This window comes from Habropoda laboriosa, unplaced genomic scaffold (genome assembly GCF_001263275.1).
Source record: "Habropoda laboriosa isolate 0110345459 unplaced genomic scaffold, ASM126327v1 scaffold20, whole genome shotgun sequence".
Classification (NCBI taxonomy): Eukaryota; Metazoa; Arthropoda; class Insecta; order Hymenoptera; family Apidae; genus Habropoda; species Habropoda laboriosa.
In genome coordinates, this window is record NW_017100143.1 from 955,840 (window position 1) to 980,234 (window position 24,395).

Genomic DNA, 24,395 nt, shown 5'->3' on the forward strand with positions numbered 1-24,395 from the left:
TCACAGTATAGTAAATTGAAATAAAAAATTTTATATTAATATATTAAAAATCTTATATTTTACCCACTTGTTACTGTGTCCTAACCCCTTAACTACTTCTGTCATCCTCTCGTTACGAAAACTCATCTAAAAGGCTCGATGACAAAAATACCTTACGCACTCGTTCATTTGCAACGTTTTCGAATTTTTCTTTCGAAACAATGATGTAGAGGATGATCTATCGAGCGTTACGAAAACAAAATTCAATATTCTCCGCTGTTTTTCGTGTACAAAAGAAAAATATTGGGATTCCACGGTGAAAGAAGTGTCGGATTAGATACTTCTTTATTTAAAATAATCCAACTGTCGACGTTATTCATCCTTTCGAATGAATTAGTGTGCGAACAAACGACGGCCGCACACTGCCAATAACCTCGCGGCCATGAGAAACGTATGCACGTATCGCAACATTGGAGTTGGTGCAAATTATTCGTCAGCCTACGATCGTTTAACCGGCGAAGAAAAGATGGTAAAAAGAAGCGAAGTTGGAGAGACACAACGAACGTTTCCTGTTATGATCCCGTTAACAAGGATGTTTCTTCTTTTGGTGTAGGTGTCGGGAATTGGTTCAACGACGGTTTTTAATGGATTGAAATTTGTGTTTATTTTGTCTTTTCAAGTGTGGGAAGAGATACGGCGGTACGTGCAGCTTTTGAATTTCATAGAAGGCGGCTTTCTCTTTTCAAATAGGCGAATCCGTCTGTTTGGCGTAAGTGTGTTAACGATTTATTGACATAAGGCTTCTGGATTTGGGACTGCTATTGGTACGCCTAGCGTTCATTGTGCAAAGAAAAAAGATAAATGCGCGGAGGATCGTTCTGTGGAACTGTAAGTGGAATCGAAAGTAGTGAGAGTTCTTTCGGACGTTGCTTGTTTAGGTTTCAGCGAGGGGGTTTTATTTATGTTTTAATTTGGAGGTGGAAGATTTTGAAGTTTTGAAATCTGATAAGTTGGAGATTGGAGATTGGGAAATTTGATGGCTTGGAAGCTTGAAAATTGAGAAATTTGGAAACTTGAGAGCTTGAAAATTAAGAAATCTTAAAATTTGAAAGCTTGAAAATTAAGAAATTTGGAAACTTGAGAGCTTGAAAATTAAGAAATTTGGAAACTTGAAAGCTTGAAAATTGAGAAATTTGGAAACTTGAGAGCTTGAAAATTGAGAAATTAGAAAATTTGAGAGCTTGAAAATTAAGTAATCTTAAAATCTGAAAGCTTGAAAATTAAGAAATTTGGAAACTTGAGAGCTTGAAAATTGAGAAATTTGGAAACTTGAGAGCTTGAAAATTAAGAAATTTGGAAATTTGAGAGCTTGAAAATTGAGAAATTAGAAAATTTGAGAGCTTGAAAATTGAGAAATTAGAAAATTTGAGAGCTGGAAAATTAAGAAATTTGGAAACCTGAGAGCTTGAAAATTGAGAAATTTAGAAACTTGAGAGCTTTAAAATTAAAGAATTTGGAAACTTGAGAGCTTGAAAATTGAGAAATTTGGAAACTTGAGAGCTTGAAAATTGAGAAATTAGAAAATTTGAGAGCTGGAAAATTAAGGAATCTTAAACTTTGAAAGCTCGAAAATCAAGAAATTTGATAACTTGGAAGCTTGAAAATTAAACAATTTGGAAACTTGAGAGCGTGAAAATGAAACGATTCGAAAACTTGAGGGCTTAAGAATTAAAAAATTTGAAAACTCTAAAACTTCGAAAATTCCAAATTTCAATAAATTCCCCAATTACTCCAATACACGATAATCACACGACACTAAAACAAACTTCTCGCCGCTCCAAAGGGGAAAAACCACACAGGGAAAAAGTTAATTCACCGAGGGTTCCTAGTAATTCCCCAGATAACCCGTTATCACCGATTACGTCGCGCGAGTTTGATCAGCGATAAAAAAAATTCGGGAAAGGAAATTGCGCCGTGACACACGTGACTGACTGGTGGTGCAGCTTAAGTACACACGACAAATTCATCCTTTTCTGTAAAAGCTAACAGCCTTCGGTCAACGCTATCTCCGTCGCAAAGTATAAACGGCAAACGAGCCGGTACCGCTAAGATAGTAACAGTTTGATTAAACGTCTCTAGCATTATTGCATAATTTCCACGAAAGTGTACAGAAACTGTTCGCGGGAAAAAAGAAACGAACAACTGGTAAAACTGGCGAATCATCCGTTTTGCAACCTAATAACCCGCCTGTACGAGTTAATAGTTCGAATTAGGATAACCTATTACACAATCTTCAACGTTCGATGATCTTTTCCTTATTTCTGCGAAAATAAGATAATCAATTACTCTTGGATTGAACGTGCGTGTGTAACAGCAAAAATGATCAACATACTGAGACAGATTAATACAAACATATACAGGGTGAGTCTCCTAACATGACGACTTCAAGTAACTCGTAAGTTATTCGTTGTACGAAAAAATGTTTCAAACAAAAGTTGCATGGTGTCTAGGGGGTCATACAGTGCTCTAATCTGTTCTTTATTACCTTACTCTTTTATCGAGATATTAGGGTCACATTCGGTTTTTTAAATTCGAATCGTCAAATTTTGCGTAAAAAAGTATTATTACAAAGTGGGACTTAAAATGAATAATTATCGAGATATTTATAAAACAAGTAAACAAAGTCGTGCTAAGAATCACGCTGAGCTGAGCGTATTTCCTAATAGAAGATTATTAATTCGAAGATATCTCAGATTCAATTGTACTTTGACAATCTTGTCAGAGATTTTGTAGAATTCACCTTTTCCTCGAGAAACAACGATCCAATTATTCGAGAAGAAACATTTTCGCGATTTTTTTTTCTCTCGAGGAGACAGTCGACTCGAGTGTCCGAAAATCGATCCACCGATCGTCACTTGTTAACGCGTTCCATGTAGTATCCTCTTCTCCACTCAGTGGCGAGAATAATTCATTCGATTGTACGTGGGCACCGTGAGAGATGTATTTTTAGGAAGTTTTATATAAAGACAAAAAATTCTGCCGGCTGAGTTTAAATATAACATTAGCCAGTGTCCATTGAATCTTTATTCCCAAATGGCCTAGCGAGAAAAAGAGTCGTTCCGAGGAGAAAAAAATCTCTCGCTACTGCGTTCTCCAAGAGTCATCGAAGATGCAAGAAAGTTGTTTGCTTTCCGACAGGAGAAACTTTATAGCGAAATTGAATTTTTTGTTCTTTCTCTCTTTTTGCATGGATTAGCTGTACGGATTTCAGGGTCGACCTTCTTTTTTCAATTTTTCGTGTCGGATTAGTGGTTCTGGATTAATTCCGAGCCTTTTTTTTCTTTTTCATTTTGTTGAATTCGAAGTATCAATCATTTATCCCTTACGTGGTTACATGAATATTGAAACATTCTGAATTTTTTTAAATTTACGAACGATGTTTGTTTGAGTTTTGAAAAAGTCTTTGAATATTCAGAAATCTCATATTTGCGCCAATACAAATTTATGAAATAGAGCTGCAATATAACTATCTTAATAATACACAATTCTGAGACACCCTGTACGCATTATTCTAATAATAAACAATTCTGAGACTATCTATATACACTATAGTAACAGTAAAAAATTCTGAGACTCCCTGTATACACCATTCTAACAATAAAAATGTCTGTGACACCCTGTATACGCTATTGTAACAGTGAAAAATTGTAACACCCTGTATGCACCATCCTAACAAAATAAAATGTTCTATGACTCCCTGTATACATCATCCTAACAACAGAAAGTTCCGAGACTCCCTATATGCACCATTCTAACAATAAAAAGTTCTGAGACACCCTGTATATACCATGCTAACAATAAAACATTCTGAAACACCCTCTATACGTTAACTTGAAAATTAAGTAAGTTTCGCTCAAACTATTCTAAGAATAAAAAATTTTAGGACTCCCGGTATACACCATTTTGATAATAGAACATTCTGAGACACCTTGTACACACCATGCTAACAATAAAACATTCTGAAACACCCTCTATACGTTAACTTGAAAATTAAGTAAGTTTCGTTCAAACTATTCTAACAATAAAAAATTCTGAGACTCCCTGTATACACCATTTTGATAATCGAACATTCTGAGACACCTTGTACACACCATGCTAACAATAAAACATTCTGAAACACCCTCTATACGTTAACTTGAAAATTAAGTAAGTTTCGCTCAAACTATTCTAAGAATAAAAAATTCTAGGACTCCCTGTATACACCATTTTGATAATAGAAAATTCTGAGACACCCTGTACACACTATGCTAGCGATAAAATATTCTGAGTCACCCAGCACGCACCATTCTAGCAATAAAAAACTCTGAGGCACTCTGTACACACGATGCTCACAATAAAATATTCTGAGTCACCCTGTATACACCATAAAAATCCCCAGACCTCACCTTGGTCTACTAAAGAAATCTCAGCTAACCTTGAAATCACCAGGATCCGTAGAGAGAATCGAATTCTACCATTAACATACCGAAGAATGTCTTTCTCAAGGGATAATCTTTACAGAGCGAAACGCGTTAAGCAAAAATGGCAGAAAAGTATTGGGTCTCGCTTGTTACAAAATCACCGGGCATTATGCAATCGGGGAAATCGACATAACGATGCTAGTTACTTCTCTATGCTTCGCTAATTTCTGCATAAATATTGTTATTGATTCGTGGCACGATAAAGGGAACACGATCGACCACATAACCAGCGAAAGCACAGCTTTCTTGGCGGTTTTAAACGTGCTCCTGTTTGCCTTTCAATTTGTACGGCTGATTGATAATCCCGTTGCAACGGAGAACGTGTTTTTGTCGCGAAACACACCGGTGCAATGAAACGTCGCGAGAGTACGTCGACCCATTTCGCGATGGAGTGGAATCTTCGCGCGAAAACTTAACGAAAGGCGGAAAGGTACATTTCTTGGGAGAATTCTACGTTATTCTACGTAACGTGCTCTTCGAAACGACGTAAATTTTATTCAAATCGGACGAACAGAACGGTTTTTACGATATTTTTTACACGTTGTTGCATATTTTTTAACTTTTCTTTTTGGGAGTGATTTTGATTATTTCGGTAGAGGTTATACAATGTCTCGTTCAACGAAAAATACCCTTTCGCGCGCCCCCCTTAACGGTACTTCGAAAACCAGTCACAAAAGCGAATTGTAGCCCTTTAGAGAATTTCAATAGAAACGCTGAATTATGGATACATGAAAAACTACCTTTGTTTCATTGTTGCAGGATTTTTAAAATTTTTACCATTTTTCAAGGATACTCATGAGGCCGTTTATCGTCGTAATTTAATTCATAACGTTCGACGAAGTGACATAACGCGCATATAATGGTATCAGTTACTTGCCGGTTTGATAACTACACCTGTAATCGCGTGACGCATTATGCGTAACCGGATCATTGTTAGTTGCAGAATGTTCTACCATCTACGTTAAGACGCGTAGAGAAGGAAGAATAAAATATTCAACTTCCGTTCTGGCTGCTACTTTCGAAAGATTTACACGAAAAAACGAAAGTCGTCATACCAGATAAAAGGAATCAGGCGACATGTAAATATTTACGGGGGAAACGACGAAATTTAATCGTGCACACGTACAAACGTCGAGATATCCTACTTTTTTTTTCTCCATACAATCTCATCTGCGCTAGCAGTTAAAAGTTTCTCTCTGGCCAGTAGTGCCAAAATAAAAAAGAAAACACGAAACGATCCATTGGTATTAATCGTTATATATATATATATATACGAACAGTTCAAGAAAGAAGAGAGAGACACGCATGCATAGACGTGAAATCACATTGTAGCATGCTCGAACGGTGTAAAGAAACTGTACAACACAATTAACGGGGGCATAAATACCTGATGATAAACAAGAAGACGCCGCAGAAGCATATCGAGACCGCGAGCACGAAGAAAATGTTCGACAGCTCCGCCACGGATACTAACATCGCCGTCATCGTATTATCGCCGTGTGTTGCTCTTCTGTGCACAGCCACGCACACGCACGCACCGAAACACCTCCCGAATTTAACCTCACTTCGAGCGATGCGCTGTCAAAGTCGCCGCCGACCACGACGAATCCGGCGTAGCCCTTAAGCACTGTACACAGCGTTCCGTCGTGTGACGTGTATGCAACGATGTAGCAAGGACGATAAAACGAGCTGTCAGAGCCGCATCGCGTGCTCGTAGTACGCCGACGACACGAATTTTCGTTGCGTAAATACGCCACCCTAACCTCATCGACTGACACAGGGACCCGTAATACGCTTGATCTTTATAGAGACGCACCGAATCTTGTGTACAGTCGAGTTTTATCTCGTTTCGATCTAACTATCGAGGATCTCGCGTTCACGGTAGAACCGTGTTGATCAAGCACCGCGGATGTTTTCGTTGAAACGACGTGCATTCGAGTCTACGTGATCGTCTACCATAGCGCAGAATCGTGGATGAGGCAATGCCTGGTGTTCGAAAAGGTTTTAAATACCGACAGCGTGAGCACAAGCAAGTCAGGGCACGTAGCACATACTGATAACACGATCGATCGATTACCGGCTCGAGGGAATGGGTTTCGTTACGTTTTTCGAAAGGATAATCGCGTGTACCGAAGAAAACGACCGCGTAAACATCCAACGCGTATTAGCTGTTGGTTGAGACTGGCTGTGAGCGCCACGGTGGGGACGACTTATACGTCTCTGTACTTCGCGACTTTTTTGCTGGCTACGTTCCGTGCGCGCGCTTCGGAACATCGACCAATACCGGCGGGGATACGCGACCGCGATTACCGATAGGCATGTGCGAATAGAATATGATTTTTAAATATCCAAACAATCTGTCAATCTTTCTTTACGAACAATTTTTTTAACGTAGAAATGTTTAAATACGATTGAAAAGAAACTACGTCTTTTATTATTGTATCGTTGATTACGAAATGTATAGTCGTATTACTCTGTCGAATATATGATATACGTAATAATTTAGAAAGGAAGTTGACTAAAATTTAACCTAATATACGGTTTAAAAGAACGAACTACGTTTACGTTAACCCTATTTCAAACTCAAATTAAGTTTAATCCCCTTGAAATAAACGCACGAAGAATGGTTTCCAAGGATACCGGTATTAACCAGCCGGAACAGCTGATAGAATCTCAACTGGCGACATCTAGTCAATTAACGTTTCACGTATGAACGAACGCACATTCAGCTTTTCCTCCAAATAATGATCGAATGTTAACCAAGTTATACCTTAAAATCGTTCTCTGTCTTCTCGTTGCTTTGCCATTCTTGTCAGAGGTAACATCGCAGAATACGGACACAACAATGACAAAGTTAGTCGGTGTTGACTTTGAGGTGTACGGAAGAGTTCAAGGTGAGCGACCATGTTCCTACAACAGAATCACAACGATGCTAATTTTAACCTCTCTTCTTTAAAGGCGTCTTCTTTAGGAAGGTAAGTAACGTGTCTCACTAATTAACCGTTAATAACTGACGCAAAAACACGAGGAAGCGAGTTGCAAATTGTGTGGCCTGCTTGGCACGAAAGTGACATCTAACAGACGAAGCAGTTACTACGTAGCTGTAAATGTGTGTCGGTATTCAAAATCGAAAGTCGAATTAACCTAACATTTTTTCTCTTATTATACGACAAAAAGAATGTAGTTTTTTATATTTTTTACTGTTCGTGTGTCAATGTTAATGTACGCTTGTCGGTAAACTAGTTTTCTACAGGTAACTTAAATATAACGTGAAAAAAATTCATTGCTTTCATTGTGAATGCAGTACACCCAAAAGCATAGCACAGAATTAGGTTTGAAGGGATGGTGCATGAACACGGACAAGGGCACAGTTGTCGGACGTATCGAAGGGGAGAAAGAAAAAGTGGAACAAATGTAAGTTTCAATAGCTTTAAATACCAGTAAATTGCAATTAATTCACACAACTCGATACACTGTTATCACAGGAAGAATTGGCTACGATACACCGGAAGTCCCCAGTCAGCCATAGACAAAGCGGAATTCAAGAACGAGAAGGAACTCTCGCAGCCCTCTTTCACCAATTTTGAAATCAAAAAATAGATCTTTCTCCTATGTTAACCTCTGATTATCAATTTAGTTACTTTTTCTCATAGTACTGTAATTTATTCCAAAATACACTCATTCTTTATCCTTCACTTCGGATGAAACTTCTTTACCATGACATTTATCTCTTGCTAACCAATCTCACAATTTCTCGTAGAATGCGCCTGCTGCGTTTCCAAAGGTCAAACGATACTACGCTACAACAGTAACCGGACTTGAACTATGCATACAAAAACCGTTACTTCTCTAGCGTCATTTCTCCCTAGATTTCTGAAATTTTACAATTTAACCTTTTCGTAACCAAATTATTCTCTTTCAATTTCCTATTCATCTAAATTCTGGTCAATTTTTGTTCCACCACTCGAGTGGCACATACACGTCTAACTAGTCGCGAAAAGGTTACAATCTGACGTTCGCAGATGCAAATGTCAGGAAAAGAATGCACGTTGGATAATTTTACTCGAACCCTAGGCAAACTTGGAATATTTCGCCGTTTCTCCATGTGATACAAGCGACACATTACGTGGATACGCTTTAACAGGCGACGTTACTCGCTCCGTGCAACTTCTACCGCTATCGGTACGAACTTCATTAGTTGTTGAACGCGCACCGTCGCGTACGCTTCAAAACATTCGCCTCCTTGCGAACACTCGTTGCGCTCCTTTATTCAAAACTATTTTCCCAACGCAACCTGTGTTCGATGTATACACTTTCCAATCGTGAATACTTTACGTAATATCTAAATACAATAGAAAATAAGTGTACCGAAATAAAATTGAATATTACATTAGAAAAGAAGTGCGGAGAATTGTAAATTCGAGCAATTTGGGACACCAGTGCCAGCGTATCAGTGTCAAAGTGAGCAGTCTAATTATGCGTAGGAACGATTCAGTCTAATCTACTACGATTCTTGAATCGTAAAGTGGATTAAAGGGAATGGTCTGGTAATGATCGTGACGGTAATACAATGATTGGTTGAACCGGAGGAATGATATATTCAGCATGAGGTGCTTCAAGAGCTTCTTTCAGCACACTTGGCATCTGCAACAGGTGAGAACGCGTGCTTTGGAAACAGGTGAGAGACTGGTCCCGTTAATCCACCTAATCTCCAATGTCATTCTCCTTCCGATTAAAAATTCTAATCTAATAAATTCAACCGTATAAAAATTCAAGGATAATATATATTTTTTCAAAATCATATCTCTTCCATCCAACCATCTTTCTCGATTTGTTGTTTCTCATTGAAGGTAGCCTTGAATTGCCATGTAATAGCAGATGTAACAGATGCGATCAAAGCTCTCCGGTCGTGAGAAAAAATTCTAAGGTGTAATTTTCAAAAATTCCTATCTATTAAATACACACTGATGATTACAAAAGCAGCCCGAGTTCTGTAAGTCTTTTTCTCGCAACGTGGACTAAATTGCGCCGAACCAAAGATAAAATAGCAAATAAATTCAATTCTTTTTTTTTTTTTTTACTTTTTTAATTACAGACGTGCAATAGTGTTCGTCGAGTAAACAAAGTACGTCGAGTAAACGGGACGAAATGATCGGAGCGCACGATCACAATTCGCAGAGATATGAAACATAGTTGTTTGAGAGGCAGCCTTGAGCTTCTCTCTGAGAAGCCAACTACTTTCATTCGTCGACCTTTCGATACTTTCACCTCCTCGAAATCCACTTCCTAATTAGCCGAGTTTGTCGACCTTGCGTCGACCAATGGAAAAATTCGGAGAAGTTTTCTAAACGACTATGATCCTCCGGCGAACTTCAGTTCGTCGTTTGTGTTTGGTTGGTTGAGCAGGAAGAATGTTTCTTCGGGGTTAAATTTCGATGTGAAACGAATGAGTATCGGGGAGGTATAAAAACTCTCGCAAATCGGTTTTCCAATTTCCTCGCGGATTCAACAGGGGTTTGACTGTAAATCGAGGAGTTCGCGGCTACCTGTTGAAAACATGAGTCTCGCCCGATTACGTAAGGTTAGGTATCCTACTTATCGTTATTGCCGGTGCATCCTCGACCTGTTGCGCGTTCGCTGGCGTAACACTTCTCTCAGTTGGAGCTCGCGTCGCGGATTCTTGGGTTGTTTTAGCGTAACTTCAAAAATTAGTACGTAATTTGTGATTCGTTGATGAATTGTGTGATTTGCGGTTCCAACAATTTTTTATATGATTTTTTGGTAGTGAAAATTTTGAAAAGGAAAGGTTTCTTGTTTTGGAGGAAATTGTGGTATTTGCACTCTGAGAATTTTTTCATGTAATCCTTGGGCACACTTTTGCAGTGGAAGTTTTGAAAAGCAGAAGTATTGTTGTTTTGGAGGAAATTATGGTATTTGCACTCTGAGAATTTTTTCATGTAATCCTTGGACACACTTTTGCTTTCGGTGAAAGTTTTGAAAAGCAGGTTTTTTTTTGTTTTAGAGGAAATTGTGATTAATTGATTAGGCAATTTTTGATATAATTCTGGAGCGCACTTTTGTGAGTGGAATTTTTGGAAAGCAGAAGTTTTCTTATTTTAGAGAAAATTGTGTGATTAATATGTGATTTGCACTCTGAGAATTTTTTCAGCACACTTTTCAAACTTTTTAAAAGCAAAAGTTTCCTTATTTTAGAGAAAATTATGTTATTTACATTCTGAGAATTTTTTTATGTAATTTTTCTGCACACTTTTGCAGTGAAAGTTTTGAAAAGCAGAAGTTTTCTTATTTTAGAGAAAATTATGTGATTAATATACTTTTGCTTTCGGTGAAAGTTTTGAAAAGCAGGTTTTTTTTTGTTTTAGAGGAAATTGTGATTAATTGATTAGGCAATTTTTGATATAATTCTGGAGCGCACTTTTGTGAGTGGAATTTTTGGAAAGCAGAAGTTTTCTTATTTTAGAGAAAATTGTGTGATTAATATGTGATTTGCACTCTGAGAATTTTTTCATATTATCCTTCAGCACACTTTTCAAACATTTCACAACCAAAAGTTTCCTTATCTTACAGAAAATTGTATTATTTGCACTCTGAGAATTTTTTAACACATTCCATAAAAAAACACTACCTTCTTCCCATAAAAATTCAATAAAAACCAATTATCAATGGATTAACTATTAAATATTTAACTCTCTGTAACAATTTGGGTCTTCAACGACCCAAGCAAAATTTCACTCCCCTATTTCCTCGAATCCAACCTTTACTTATTCCTCTTTAAACTTTAAAACAATTGTACAACATACCAAAAACATCAAAAAACACTCGCCAATTTTTCCAAACTTTCCAACACCTCATTTCCCCCCCCCCCCCAAAAAAAATTAATCTTAAACACAAACCACCAAGTTTGCCCACGAAGATTTACCTCTTCCGAGAAAAACAACGCGTCGTCAGAAGTACAAATTAAAAGAAAGCTAATATTTCCGAATGCGAGGGAAGATTGGCGAAATTCCAGTTGATGGAAAACAGGTTAAATCAAATCTCTACTGTGTCGACAGACGGGCGTTCTCTAAATATTGATACACTTTATCGCGGTGTCGTCTGAAAAAACAACGTCGAGACACGGTTGGAAAGAAGAGCGTTCCTAGCTTCATTCAAAGCGATTCACCAGCCGATTAGAAGCGGTTCGACGATATTTGCACGAGAGTAAGCGGTTCGATAACGAAAGACCAGGGGTCGGTACTGATATAGAGTGACAATGGGCCCCGCTCACGTAACTGGCCAGTTCCTACTGTGCCGTATCCGCGTAAACTACCACCTTTCTCGCCTTTCAAACAGCTCTCGCCTCGTTCCAACTCTCTGTGCTCGCGTTAAAACCAGAGTAATTCCCCGAAATCCTTCTCTCCCATGATTGTACATTCTTCTATCGTCGGTTATCTGTGATTCACGCGGGGAAATGTGCTCGACAAGCTCGATCGATTTGGAAATATGAACGGCAACGAGAACTCTCACACGAGGAAGCATGGATACGTGGTCAACAACGTGAGTGATCCAAGTTTTTCTACAAAAAAAGCAGACTTTTCTCTGTTCCAAACAAGTTTCTTTTTCAACGATTCGACAGTTTTCTCGAAAAAGCACATTTTCTCTGATCCGAAGAATTTTTTTATCTCAACGATTGGACACTTTTCTGTGACTTTTGTCAAAAAAAGTAGAAGTAAATTACTTGGTTTTACTATCTCGCGGTGAATTAGCAAAGAGATTGGTAAGGATAAACGATTATTTTTGTGAAAATGAAGAGAACCAAGAGACAGTTCGCAATTTTGTAACCAAAAGACTCCAAAGACGCTTGGCAACCTCTTCGAGCTGTGAATTATCGATCTTTCGCTTTCGATTCCTCCTACGGTCCATTCAGTAAGTTTATAACAAGCTGTTTACGCTTCGAGAACACCGCCCCCCTCCCCCCCGCGATAAAGCGATCAGTCCCAGTTCATGAATCGTTGACCCGATCTATTCTGACGGATCTTCCGTCCCTGCTCAGAAACTATCACGCTTAGATCCTCTCCCATTCATCGCTCTCTCGTCGAACACGCAATAATCACGAGTAAATGTCGCTCAATTTTTACGAATCTGTTACGAACGTCGTATTCGATCTTTAAAAAAAGGATAAAATAAACCGGGAAAACAAGTAACGCAAAAACACTCGAAGCTGCACACCTCTATCTTCCAGCTATAAACGTACGTTTACGATAAGAAATAGTGTGTCGACGAAGGTGTTTTTTACTAGCGAGATATAGTTTTAGACCTTCGACCTCGAACATCTTGAAACACGATAGAGAGGAAGATGATGCGTGTCGAAATTCGAAAATGATTACCGAGAAATTGCTAATTGATCGGATGGATTTGACAGATGGTGATCGTGCCATCGCCTGGTTCTATATGGGATTACCCAGAGCTGAACCAGGTCAGCAGCGTGATGGGCTTGGTGTACGGGACTGGACCAAAGATTGAACAGATAGATCTATTCCCTCCCAAGATTCGGATTCCAGAAACGCACGTAAATTCCCCTCCGTTATATACCTGCTTTCACCTCTGCGGCGATTTTCGGTGCGTTCACCTACCTACGTGGTCGTTTCAGCGCGAATTATGATTTATTTTCGCGTGTCGATTATGGTTACTGCGAACTGTGACCGCCTTTTTTATTTTCAATTGAAGGATATTTTTTTTATATTTTGGAAAAAGGGGATTTAGTGGAATTTGCGTAATTGTGGTAGGAGTTTGTGAGAGGAAAGTCCTTTACCAGAGGATTTGGATTTTTTTTTGTATTTTGAAATGGGGGATTTAATTTTTTCGGGTAGAAAAGCGTTTGTCTTGAGCTACGAGCTGAACGATATTTTTTGGAATATTTTTAATTGGGGGGTTTAGTGGAATTTTTTTAAAGAGGAGGTTCTATTGGAATTTTTGAATTTTCTTAAGTGGAGGATCTACTGGAATTTTTGAATTTTCTTAAGTGGAGGATTTATTGGAATTTTTGAATTTTCTTAAGTGGAGGATCTATTGGAATTTTTGAATTTTCTTAAGTGAAGGATCTATTGGGGTTCCTTAATTTCTTTAAGTATAAGATTTACTGGAATTTTTGACTTTTTTTTAGTGGAGGATCTATTGGAATCTTTTATTCTCTTAAGTAAAGGATCTATTGGGATTTCTTAATTTCTTTAAATATGAGATTCACTGGAATTTTTTCATTTTCTTAAATAAAGGATCTATTGGAATTTCTTAATTTCTTTAAATATGAGATTCACTGGAATTTTTTCATTTTCTTAAATAAAGGATCTATTGGAATTTCTTAATTTCTTTAAATATGAGATTCACTGGAATTTTTTCATTTTCTTAAATAAAGGATCTATTGGAATTTCTTAATTTCTTTAAATATGAGATTCACTGGAATTTTTTCATTTTCTTAAATAAAGGATCTATTGGAATTTCTTAATTTCTTTAAATATGAGATTCACTGGAATTTTTTCATTTTCTTAAATAAAGGATCTATTGGAATTTCTTAATTTCTTTAAATATGAGATTCACTGGAATTTTTTCATTTTCTTAAATAAAGGATCTATTGGAATTTCTTAATTTCTTTAAATATGAGATTCACTGGAATTTTTTCATTTTCTTAAATAAAGGATCTATTGGAATTTCTTAATTTCTTTAAATATGAGATTCACTGGAATTTTTTCATTTTCTTAAATAAAGGATCTATTGGAATTTCTTAATTTCTTTAAATATGAGATTCACTGGAATTTTTTCATTTTCTTAAATAAAGGATCTATTGGAATTTCTTAATTTCTTTAAATATGAGATTCACTGGAATTTTTTCATTTTCTTAAATAAAGGATCTATTGGAATTTCTTAATTTCTTTAAATATGAGATTCACTGGAATTTTTTCATTTTCTTAAATAAAGGATCTATTGGAATTTCTTAATTTCTTTAAATATGAGATTCACTGGAATTTTTTCATTTTCTTAAATAAAGGATCTATTGGAATTTCTTAATTTCTTTAAATATGAGATTCACTGGAATTTTTTCATTTTCTTAAATAAAGGATCTATTGGAATTTCTTAATTTCTTTAAATATGAGATTCACTGGAATTTTTTCATTTTCTTAAATAAAGGATCTATTGGAATTTCTTAATTTCTTTAAATATGAGATTCACTGGAATTTTTTCATTTTCTTAAATAAAGGATCTATTGGAATTTCTTAATTTCTTTAAATATGAGATTCACTGGAATTTTTTCATTTTCTTAAATAAAGGATCTATTGGAATTTCTTAATTTCTTTAAATATGAGATTCACTGGAATTTTTTCATTTTCTTAAATAAAGGATCTATTGGAATTTCTTAATTTCTTTAAATATGAGATTCACTGGAATTTTTTCATTTTCTTAAATAAAGGATCTATTGGAATTTCTTAATTTCTTTAAATATGAGATTCACTGGAATTTTTTCATTTTCTTAAATAAAGGATCTATTGGAATTTCTTAATTTCTTTAAATATGAGATTCACTGGAATTTTTTCATTTTCTTAAGTAAAGGATCTATTGGAATTTTTCAATTTTAAGTGGAGGATCTATTGCAATTTTTTAATTCTCTCAAGTACAAGATTTACTGGAATTTTTTCATTTTCTTAAATAAAGAATCTATTAGAATTTTTCAATTTTCTGAAGTGGAGGATCTATTGGAATTTTTTAAATTTTAAGTCGAGGATGTATTGGAATTTTTTAATTTTCTTAAGTAAAGGATCTATTAGAATTTCTTCAAGTACGAGATTCGCTGAAACTTTTTAATTTTCTTAAGCGGCGAATCCACTGAAATTTCTCAATTTTCCAAAGTACGAAGACTTACTAAAACCTCGAATTCTTTAAATAGAATCTTCAGTCGCAATTCTCCAGATAAAAATCCTCCAGCGATAGCTATAAAAATCCTCACAACGTCACAACAATCATTCTTATCACCGAGCCGCGTGAAAACATTCTTCCTACGGAACTTCTTCGATCACTCCTCTCTTCCAATCGAAGAATTAACGAGAGCAAAAGGGTCGCGGATCAACAACGGCGCGTATCGGAAAACACAGCGCGACGCGTGAAAACCTCGGCACAGTTTGCGGTCGATTGCGAAATAAATCGATAATTTTATATCGGAAAACAGCGCGACGCGTGAAAACCTCGGCACAGTTTGCGGTCGATTGCGAAATAAATCGATAATTTTGCGCGGCTGCATCGTCGACTGCATTTCGCGCACCTTTTCATACCTCGTTACGAATTCTACCCGCGACACGCCAACACCACGTTCAATGTTTACAAACGTGTACATTTGCCCTTGCTTTTCCTCCCCGTTTCTTTTCCTTTCTTTCGTTGTCAACTTTTTTTTCGAAAGGTGGCGTCAATTAGCATATATTTTTTATACAAACCGTTACGCCGCGGTGTAAATATGCCGGCCGTGTTCGAAATTCGAAAGAGAAAGACAACGCGAGACTGTGTTTTTATTGTTTCGAGCTCTGATAGTTAGGAAACTGCGGTCGTGAATCTGGTTTAACGCGACTCCGGATTTAAAACCGCACCGCACAGATTTATAGGTGTGCTCCATTCACAGATGGGAAAGTTCATCGCTTCCTGTATTTTAGATAACGCGAAACTTCCTCTTTCTGCTGTTTTCATATCCATTTTATATTCCATTTGAAATCCGAACTTTTGTATATCTTGTTTTCACATCGTAACTTCGTTTCTTTTCTCGTTTTTTCTACGAAGAATTTTCTTTCCACCTTTATCCTACTATTTAAGGTTTGCAACAAATGAAATAACGCAACGAGCATTTTTATATTTCACGATTTATGGAAGAATCGGAATTTTGAATAACGTTTTTATTTTCAGCTTCTTTTTATCGCAGAATGAATGTTTCATTAGTGTACAGTTCGTATAATAGTCGTCGAGTTCTACGAATTTCGTCAACTCGCTGTTTAAAACGTAATTTGCATATCACGTTCCACTTCACTTACCTCAAACCAGACAGATAACCTGACAAACATTCCTGTTATTTCGTTACACTTCTTGAGGCCAGAACTGTCCAGTCGTTGCCCACGAATTATGTGAACTTTGAGCAAGAACACGAACAGAAACACGAGAAAAAGAAAACCAACGTAAAGTCACTTTCACGCTGATTTTATCCACAAATTATGCGACGTTACGTCAATAAAACAAGCAATAAAATGAAATTATGCATTTATCTGAGATTAAAAAGCAAAATTGCAGTATTGAAACTTAATTATTATCCGAATTGCATCGATTATTTCGTTGAATTTCAGATGGAGAGTCCGTCGAGGTTCGAGTTAACGAAAACGGAGGTCGAGAACGCGGACGAAACGGAGTTAGGCGAGGTGAAGGTGACGCTGCCGACGAACAGCGTCGCGACGTCGACGCCTGTCCAGCCAGGAAGCATACCGTGTAGAAACGGCGGCTGCAAGAGTTGGAATCGCGGGGAATCACGACTAGAAAGTCCGTGGCATTTTTTGAAAACCGTTTTTCTCATCTCTGTGATCGTCGCTCTTATCATTTGGGTGATCGTTTACACGTTTCTCACGCAGTACAGAATCTTGTGAAAAATTATAGAGATTAGGGGAACGCTGAAGGACCTTGGATCGTTGATATTTCTCTGTCACGAGAGCAGAAGATCCAAAATTTCGATACTTCTGTCCTTTTCAAGATAGAGAAATAAAGAGTAAAAGAGGACGCCATTTTGGTACCTTCTAAGGCAATACAGAATCTTGCGAAAAATCATAGAGATTAGGGGAACGCTGAAGGACCTTGGATCGTTGATATTTCTCTGTCAGGAGAGCAGAAGATCGAAAATTTCGGTACTTCTGTCCTTAAGATAGAGAAATAATGAAGAACGAAAGAGGACGCCATTTTGGTACCGGCTCACATGGTAGAGAATCTTGTGAAAAATCACAGAGACTACAGAAACGTTGAAGAACCTTGGATCGTTGATATTTCTCTGTCACGAGAGCAGAAGATCAAAAGTTTCGGTACTTCTGTCCTTTTCAAGATAGAGAAATAAAGAGTAAAAGAGGACGCCATTTTGGTACCTTCTAAGGCAATACAGAATCTTGTGAAAAATCATAGAGATTAGGAGGACGTTGAAGAACCTTGGATCGTTGATATTTCTCTGTCAGGAGAGCAGAAGATCGAAAATTTCGGTACTTCTGTCCTTAAGATAGAGAAATAATGAAGAACGAAAGAGGACGCCATTTTGGTACCGGCTCACATGGTAGAGAATCTTGTGAAAAATCACAGAGACTACAGAAACATTGAAGAACCTTGGATCGTTGATATTTCTCTGTCACGAGAGCAGAAGATCGAAAATTTCGATACTTCTGTCCTTAAGATAGAGAAATAATGAAGAACGAAAGAGAACTCCATTTTGGTACCAGAAAAATCACCGAAAACATGAAAACGAAGAAGAATGAAAAAAATTCGAAAGAGCAACATTCCATCGCCACATTCTCACAAGCAAATATTGCGCGTTTTATCTGTATAAATTCTTCGTTGCATGAAACAAAATGGTGGATCACGGATGTCAATCAAAGAACCGTGTAACTTGTTCCCAGGAGAGAGAATGGAAACGGAAGAAGTGATACGCCTCTTTAAAGACAGAAAGTTTTAGAAATTCTGAAACCGCGAGTGTGACAGGTGTTACGTAAAATCGCGAGTGTTCCGCGATTAGTATTTGCACGAACACTCTCGCTTTCGTCGTTTCGAACGACGATGAAACGAACGTTAAAAGAGAAAACGTAATTTTCCCAGTGTCGAAGGAACAATAATTAAAAAAAAAAAAAACAAATATGTATATAAAACTATTTAAAAATTCTAGTAACAATACCGCTCCTCGTTAAATTCCCCTAGAATTCGATTCTTTTTTTGCTCTAACCTAAAACACACACGATTGTCTTACACGACGAGTTTATTTATAATGTTTTTTTATTACACCGATGAAATATTTTCTAGAAATTATACTTCTTACATGTCATCGACGATTTTCTACCAAACATCTGTACCTAACCTAATAAAACGTGATTGTAAATACTATATTGTATATACATCTACTGAAAAGATACTGTCTTATCCACCTGTTGAAATCACCGAAGAGCGTGTACACTTACCTACATCTCGAGCGGAGTATAAACATCAATAGAGCCGGGGATCTTATCTGATAACGAATTTATCGCTTTCTCAAAGTTATTTTGTTTGCGATAATGCGGTCAAATCAAACGTAGAATCGTTCTCTTATCGACGTCTGCGTAAAATGTCAACACGTTGGAGCGATTTAATGACTCTCGTTGTCTGCACGGTTGCAAAGAGTAATTGAAATATTAGCACGCGTTATTAACCTCTCCTGAAGTTGATTAATAATCGACGCGATAATGCGGTCAAATCAAACACAGAATCGTTCTCTTATCGACGTCTACGTAAAATGTCAACACAAGGTGCTACTTGGTTGGAGCGATTTAATGACTCTCGTTGTCTGCAAAGAGTAATTGAAATATTAGCACGCGTTATTAACCTCTCCTGAAGTTGATTAATAATCGACGATAATCGTTCGATAATAATTATTCATTGTTAAATAATTTGAATATGTTATTAATGGATCGTTTCCTAATGAAAATTCCACGAATACGTGACTCGATAGACTATCGAAATTGGAGATGAAAATTTTGGGAATTTTCTTGTAGATATCAATCTTAAATTTAGTTATAAAATAATTTTTACTTTTCCTATTTTTAGGCACACTCGATCTATTTTTTTACTCAAAATGGAAAGTCTGCACATTAATGGTTTCTTTACTAGAGAAATGAGGATAGTGTTTTCCTATTTTTAATATGTGATTCCATGAATTATCAAAATTCACAATTAGAGATAGAAAAATTGGAGATGAAAATTTTGGAAATTTTCTTGTAGATATCAATCTTAAATTTAGTTATAAAATAATTTTTAGGCACACTCGATCCATTTTTTTACTCAAAATGGAAAGTCTGCACATTAATGGTTTCTTTACTAGAGAAATGAGAATCGAGTTTTCCTACTTTTAGGCACACTCGAACCATTCTTTTTACTCCAAATTGAAAATTTACATTCACTTTTATTCATTCTTTATTGACACTATATTATTATAATTGATACACAATGTGGCCCATAAGTCTCCATTCCCTTATTTAAAATTAACTTAAATTTTCAAATAGCAAAACGACTCACTAAACACGATAAATCACCCAACAATACACCGTGTCCCACAAGTAACAAATTAAAACCTGAATTCACTCAACGTCCATTAACAACAACGAACAACTGTCCGACAAACTCGCCTCGAAGTTGTCCGCGAATATCTGACGTTCTACGACCAACGAGGAACATGTTTTTACGAACGAGTTAATTAGAATTCCCTAGGAGGACGTTGGTGAATAAATAAATTAAAGAAGGAAAGAAAAAGAAGCGAAGCGAGGGACGGTGATCCATTGATGTTGTTGGATCTCGAGGCCGTGTTTCATGCGGGCTGAGAGTCGATCGAGGGCCTTGGATCGTATTTTACGCTTGGAACAAACCAAATGACTCACCGTTCGCCGTAAGATCTCTGGTATGATGTTTACCAAGGTACGAGTCACTGCGTCATTTTTCCACACAAACTTACGTACACAAATCTTAATCGCTCGGCTCCCTTTCTTTTTTTACAACTTTTATCACATACTTTCGTCGACGAGAATTCGTTCTAACACTCACAGTGGCACGTTCGATTAGGGTTATTTCTGTATTCTCTAAGCCCGAGATGTTTGTGCAAGCATGTTACGGTAGTCCCTTAAATCAGAGTGATTTGTGTATTTTGACGACTGAGAAAGGTGGTGTTAACACGACGACCAATTTTGAGGTTAGAGTGGTTACTTAGATCGGGGTTATCTTTCCTATTCGGAGAGATTTACCAAGTGAAGACGAATTTTGGTGGAAAAGAATTTCCTGAATTCTTTCTAAAGGGGGTCTTCTAGTGTGACGGTTTGAAAAAATCGATTTTTATTTTTTTGCATATATCGAAAGTACAACTCTCTAAGAATGTACTCTTGAAGTTTTATAGTTGTGTTCAATAAAGGAACGAAGTTGTAGCTCGTTTAGTGTGACACATCAAGGGAGAATCTAAATTGCACTGAAAATTTTAAACGCGTTTTTCTCGGAACCATGTTTTCTGAAACGGTTGCCACGATCTGGCAAAAACCACCGAACCAATCGAACTCAAATTTTGCACATGTCTTCAGAACATGTGTGGCTATGGTCGGTAGTAGAATTATGCCAAAACATATATTTTTCTGATTTTTAGAGCCTCTGAAAGAAGAAAAAAAGGCGAAGAATTCGATACTTCGTATTCAAAGTGCCGCCATTTTTCTTTTATTCTACTACCGACCACAGCGACATGCATACTAAATAAGAATCAATTGGACTTTTTTATTTTTGATAAGCAGAACAGCTCAAATCATGGCAACCAATGGACCTACTTTTTTTTCCATGCTCCTGTTTCACGTGTTCCACAGCAGCGATAGTTAATTATTTTTCAACAACAAAAATTTGTGCTGATTCTTCAAGGACAAGTAAATACATAGGAATAAAGCTCATGTTAATAACTGTTACCGTACTTCTGTAATTGCACAGGGATTTTATTTTAAAAATATGTAACAAAGCAGGTATGAATTACGACATAAAACAACTAAAACTTAAAAAAAAGTGCTGAGATAATTAATTATCAGGAGGGACATAAATAGTCTCACCACGAAATTTTCGAAAACAGGTTAAATTAGATTAGTTCTGTTTTCTCAATGTTTCAAGGTGGGACACTTTTTGCCCCACTATGCCCCAAAGAGTTAATGGAAGAGTTAATGAGTGTCGAAAATTTGAAGAAGAATGGAAGACGATGGAAGGACGTGGAACGTATGAAAGGTTTGGTTTGGAAATAATCTAATCTGTAGGTTTTTCGATATTGATAGTATAGAAGATAAAGAAGGAGATCTCCGTTCGACGATCTGGTACAAAGTTCAACTGTTAAAAATCGTTGTGGCGATATACGAGACGAGTGCCGTGGTAGATGCTCCGGAGGAAATATCTAGCCGGCAATCTGAAGCGGGAAAACGAGAGGACAATTGCGCGATACTTGTCGAGCTTGTTGTCCCACGTCCGAGATCCACGGAGCAGGAGTTTCAACCAGAATGACTCCAGAAGTGGTAAATATTGGAAAAACACTCGAAATTTCGTCTCGCGGCTGAAAATTTGCGGTGAAAAATTTCGCGAGCTTGAGAATATCAGTTGAGAGGTTTATTTGGTAATTTCCCTCTTTGCAGAATGGCTCTGGAGAGCATAAATTGTAAAAAATATTAATTTCTCTACGGAAAAATTTCACTAAAAAATTTTCTAAGCTCGAGAATACCACTTGAGAGGTTTATTTGGTAGTTCGTTTCATTGGAAAATGACTCTGGAGAGCGTAAATTGTAAAAAATATTAGAAATTTCACTTTTTCACCTAAAAATTGCGTTAAAAAAATTTTGGAGCTTGAGAATACCACTTAAAAATTTGATTTAGTAATTTTTTTGTCTACAGAATGACGCCAGAAAGGGTAAATTTAAGAAAATATTAGAAATTTCACTTTTCCACCGAAAAATTCCACTAGAAAATTTGTTGAGCTTGAGAATACCACTTAAGAATTTTATTTCGTGATTTTCTTCCCTTCTGAACGACTCTGTAATCCATAAATTCCAAAAAACATTCGAAACTTCACTCCTCAGCCGAAAAATTGCGCTAAAAAATTTTCTAAGCCACCTAAAAATTTTATTTCTCGATTTTCTTCCCATCTAAATTAATCTATAATCCACAAATTCCAAAAAACATTCGAAACTTCACTCCTCAGCCGAAAAATTGCGCTAAAAAATTTTCTAAGCCACCTAAAAATTTTATTCCACAATTTGTCTCCCTTCTGAACGACTCTCTGATCCACAAATTCCAAAAAACATCCAAAATCTCACTCCTCCACCTAGAACTTCCTCCAAAAAATTGCCACGCTCGTGTAACACCACTTAATGCTCTCTTTCACCCGTGAATTGCACTCAACAATTTCCCTCCGCTGGCGAATTTCACTTAAGACTTGTGAAATAATTCCAAGATATTCTTATCTAGACGATGTGACAAAGGAGAGTGCAACAGTAAGTGAATCATCGAACAAAGAGGCCGTAGATAAGGAAATCAAACAGTCGAATAAATTACCAGCCGGAGAAGCCAGCGTCGCCATTAAACTGACACCTTTCGACCGTCCTGGACCATCGAGATCGCCGCAGTACATCCCTAAAACGATTAAAAAATCTGATCAAAATAAACCGAAGACTAACCAACACAAGTGTACACAGATGCGTCAAAATTTAAGTACTCAGAGGCTGCAAGGAGACGAGGATATCGACGATGATGTGAGAAAACAACGTCGTTATTATCATTTTCATTCTTTTTCCCTCATTTTACAAAATTTCTTTTTCCTCTTCAGTCTTCTTTGGTCGACGACCTCGAAAGGAGGCACAAATACATTCTTGTCGGATGGGACAACTTTCGTTCCAAGGTGATGGTGATTTTACTGGTTCTTCTGGTTCTATGGGCGATCATCTATTTTCCTTTAATCGGAACTTGAAGCTAGCTCTGTACAACGTAAATTGATATCGGAACGGATGAATCTTTTGTGATCGTATTACATATGAGGCGTTAAATGTCTCTCTCCTTCGGTGAATTATAAAGTGAACACGTACGATTAGTGAGTTTTCCCAACAGTCGAATCGGTTAATTGTATCCTGGCTTCGTAACGAACGGTGCCTCGTGGAAGATTCAAGTTGTTCGCGGGAACAAATGTGGCGTATAAGTGGATTTAAACGGTGGACTTGGTTTATCACGGACTTGGATTTGTCGAAAAACACCGGAGTGTAAATATGTACATACACTTTCCAAGAATAAAGTATTTTCCCTTCTGGTGAACAATTGGCTGAGATTATTCTTTGAAGTATAGTCGTGGGACGTGTTTGAAGGATTATTCTTTGGCTTTTGTAATTTTTAATGGGTGACACGTGATCATTTGTGTTTCTTTTATTGTTTTTGTGGCTGGTGAAGTGGAGGAATGATCAGATGTTGTAGAGTAAAAATTACAAATATTTAGTAATAGTTTTTCGTACTTGGAAGAATTTTTTGAAGATTGGTATCGTTATACTTTGATATTCTACGAAAATTCTCAATTCTTTTGAGGTAAATAATAATCCATCGTCATGATTATTGTTTTAACTTCCTTTCAATTTTTAATTCTAATTTTCTTAACTCTTTCTCGTATATTCAAAATTTCCTTTGTTTTGTAATAGGATTGACTGACAACTGTAGCACACTTTTGTAGTGAAATTTTTGAAAAGAAAAAGTTACAAATGTTTACGAATTTATTTAATTTAATTTATTGTGATAATTTGCTTTATTTCAATATGAATCAAAGTTGAACGAATTTATGAATGGAGTGTAAAGGGTTAATCAGCTAAGAAAAGACCCCATAAACTCTAGTAAGCAATGAAATATAATAAACTTCGTTTTAAAGTCACTCACTTATACCGAGTGTGAATAAATTCATACGAAATTCCCCTTCCATTCCATTTCCTGCTTCCAATTACCTTCTGATCCTCGTTAACTCGTCCTAACCGAAACAAGAACTACCTATTCATCATCGTAACGGCGGACAACGAGAACATTTGTCACTAACCGCATCAATGGAAGCCTCGCAACTAATCACAGGCTTTG

At 36.8% G+C, this 24,395-nt stretch overlaps 4 protein-coding genes across 4 annotated transcripts in view; 3 read left to right on the forward strand and 1 right to left on the reverse strand.

Annotated features, from left to right (window-relative positions):
- Nucleotides 1-6,314, reverse strand: part of LOC108573345 (cell growth regulator with RING finger domain protein 1-like) — a 37,291-nt gene extending 30,977 nt beyond the window's left edge. The window contains exon 1 of the mRNA XM_017935756.1: nucleotides 5,887-6,314. Within this exon, the coding sequence (XP_017791245.1) occupies nucleotides 5,887-5,984 (98 nt within the window). The 5' untranslated portion in view covers nucleotides 5,985-6,314. The remainder of the gene's footprint in view (nucleotides 1-5,886) is intronic.
- Nucleotides 6,315-7,243: 929 nt separating this feature from the next.
- Nucleotides 7,244-8,099, forward strand: LOC108573361 (acylphosphatase-1-like). Its single transcript, XM_017935782.1, has 4 exons — nucleotides 7,244-7,393; nucleotides 7,458-7,474; nucleotides 7,804-7,913; nucleotides 7,985-8,099. Exons 1-4 carry the CDS (start codon nucleotides 7,252-7,254, stop codon nucleotides 8,097-8,099), a joined length of 384 nt encoding a protein of 127 aa, XP_017791271.1. The 5' UTR covers nucleotides 7,244-7,251.
- Nucleotides 8,100-11,776: 3,677 nt separating this feature from the next.
- Nucleotides 11,777-17,234, forward strand: LOC108573354. Its single transcript, XM_017935769.1, has 3 exons — nucleotides 11,777-12,056; nucleotides 12,922-13,068; nucleotides 16,868-17,234. Exons 1-3 carry the CDS (start codon nucleotides 12,003-12,005, stop codon nucleotides 17,159-17,161), a joined length of 495 nt encoding a protein of 164 aa, XP_017791258.1. The 5' UTR covers nucleotides 11,777-12,002; the 3' UTR covers nucleotides 17,162-17,234.
- A 4,444-nt stretch (nucleotides 17,235-21,678) lies between these two features.
- On the forward strand, nucleotides 21,679-23,259 carry LOC108573144. Its single transcript, XM_017935526.1, has 3 exons — nucleotides 21,679-21,814; nucleotides 22,761-23,044; nucleotides 23,119-23,259. Exons 1-3 carry the CDS (start codon nucleotides 21,679-21,681, stop codon nucleotides 23,257-23,259), a joined length of 561 nt encoding a protein of 186 aa, XP_017791015.1.
- Nucleotides 23,260-24,395: the final 1,136 nt, after the last annotated feature.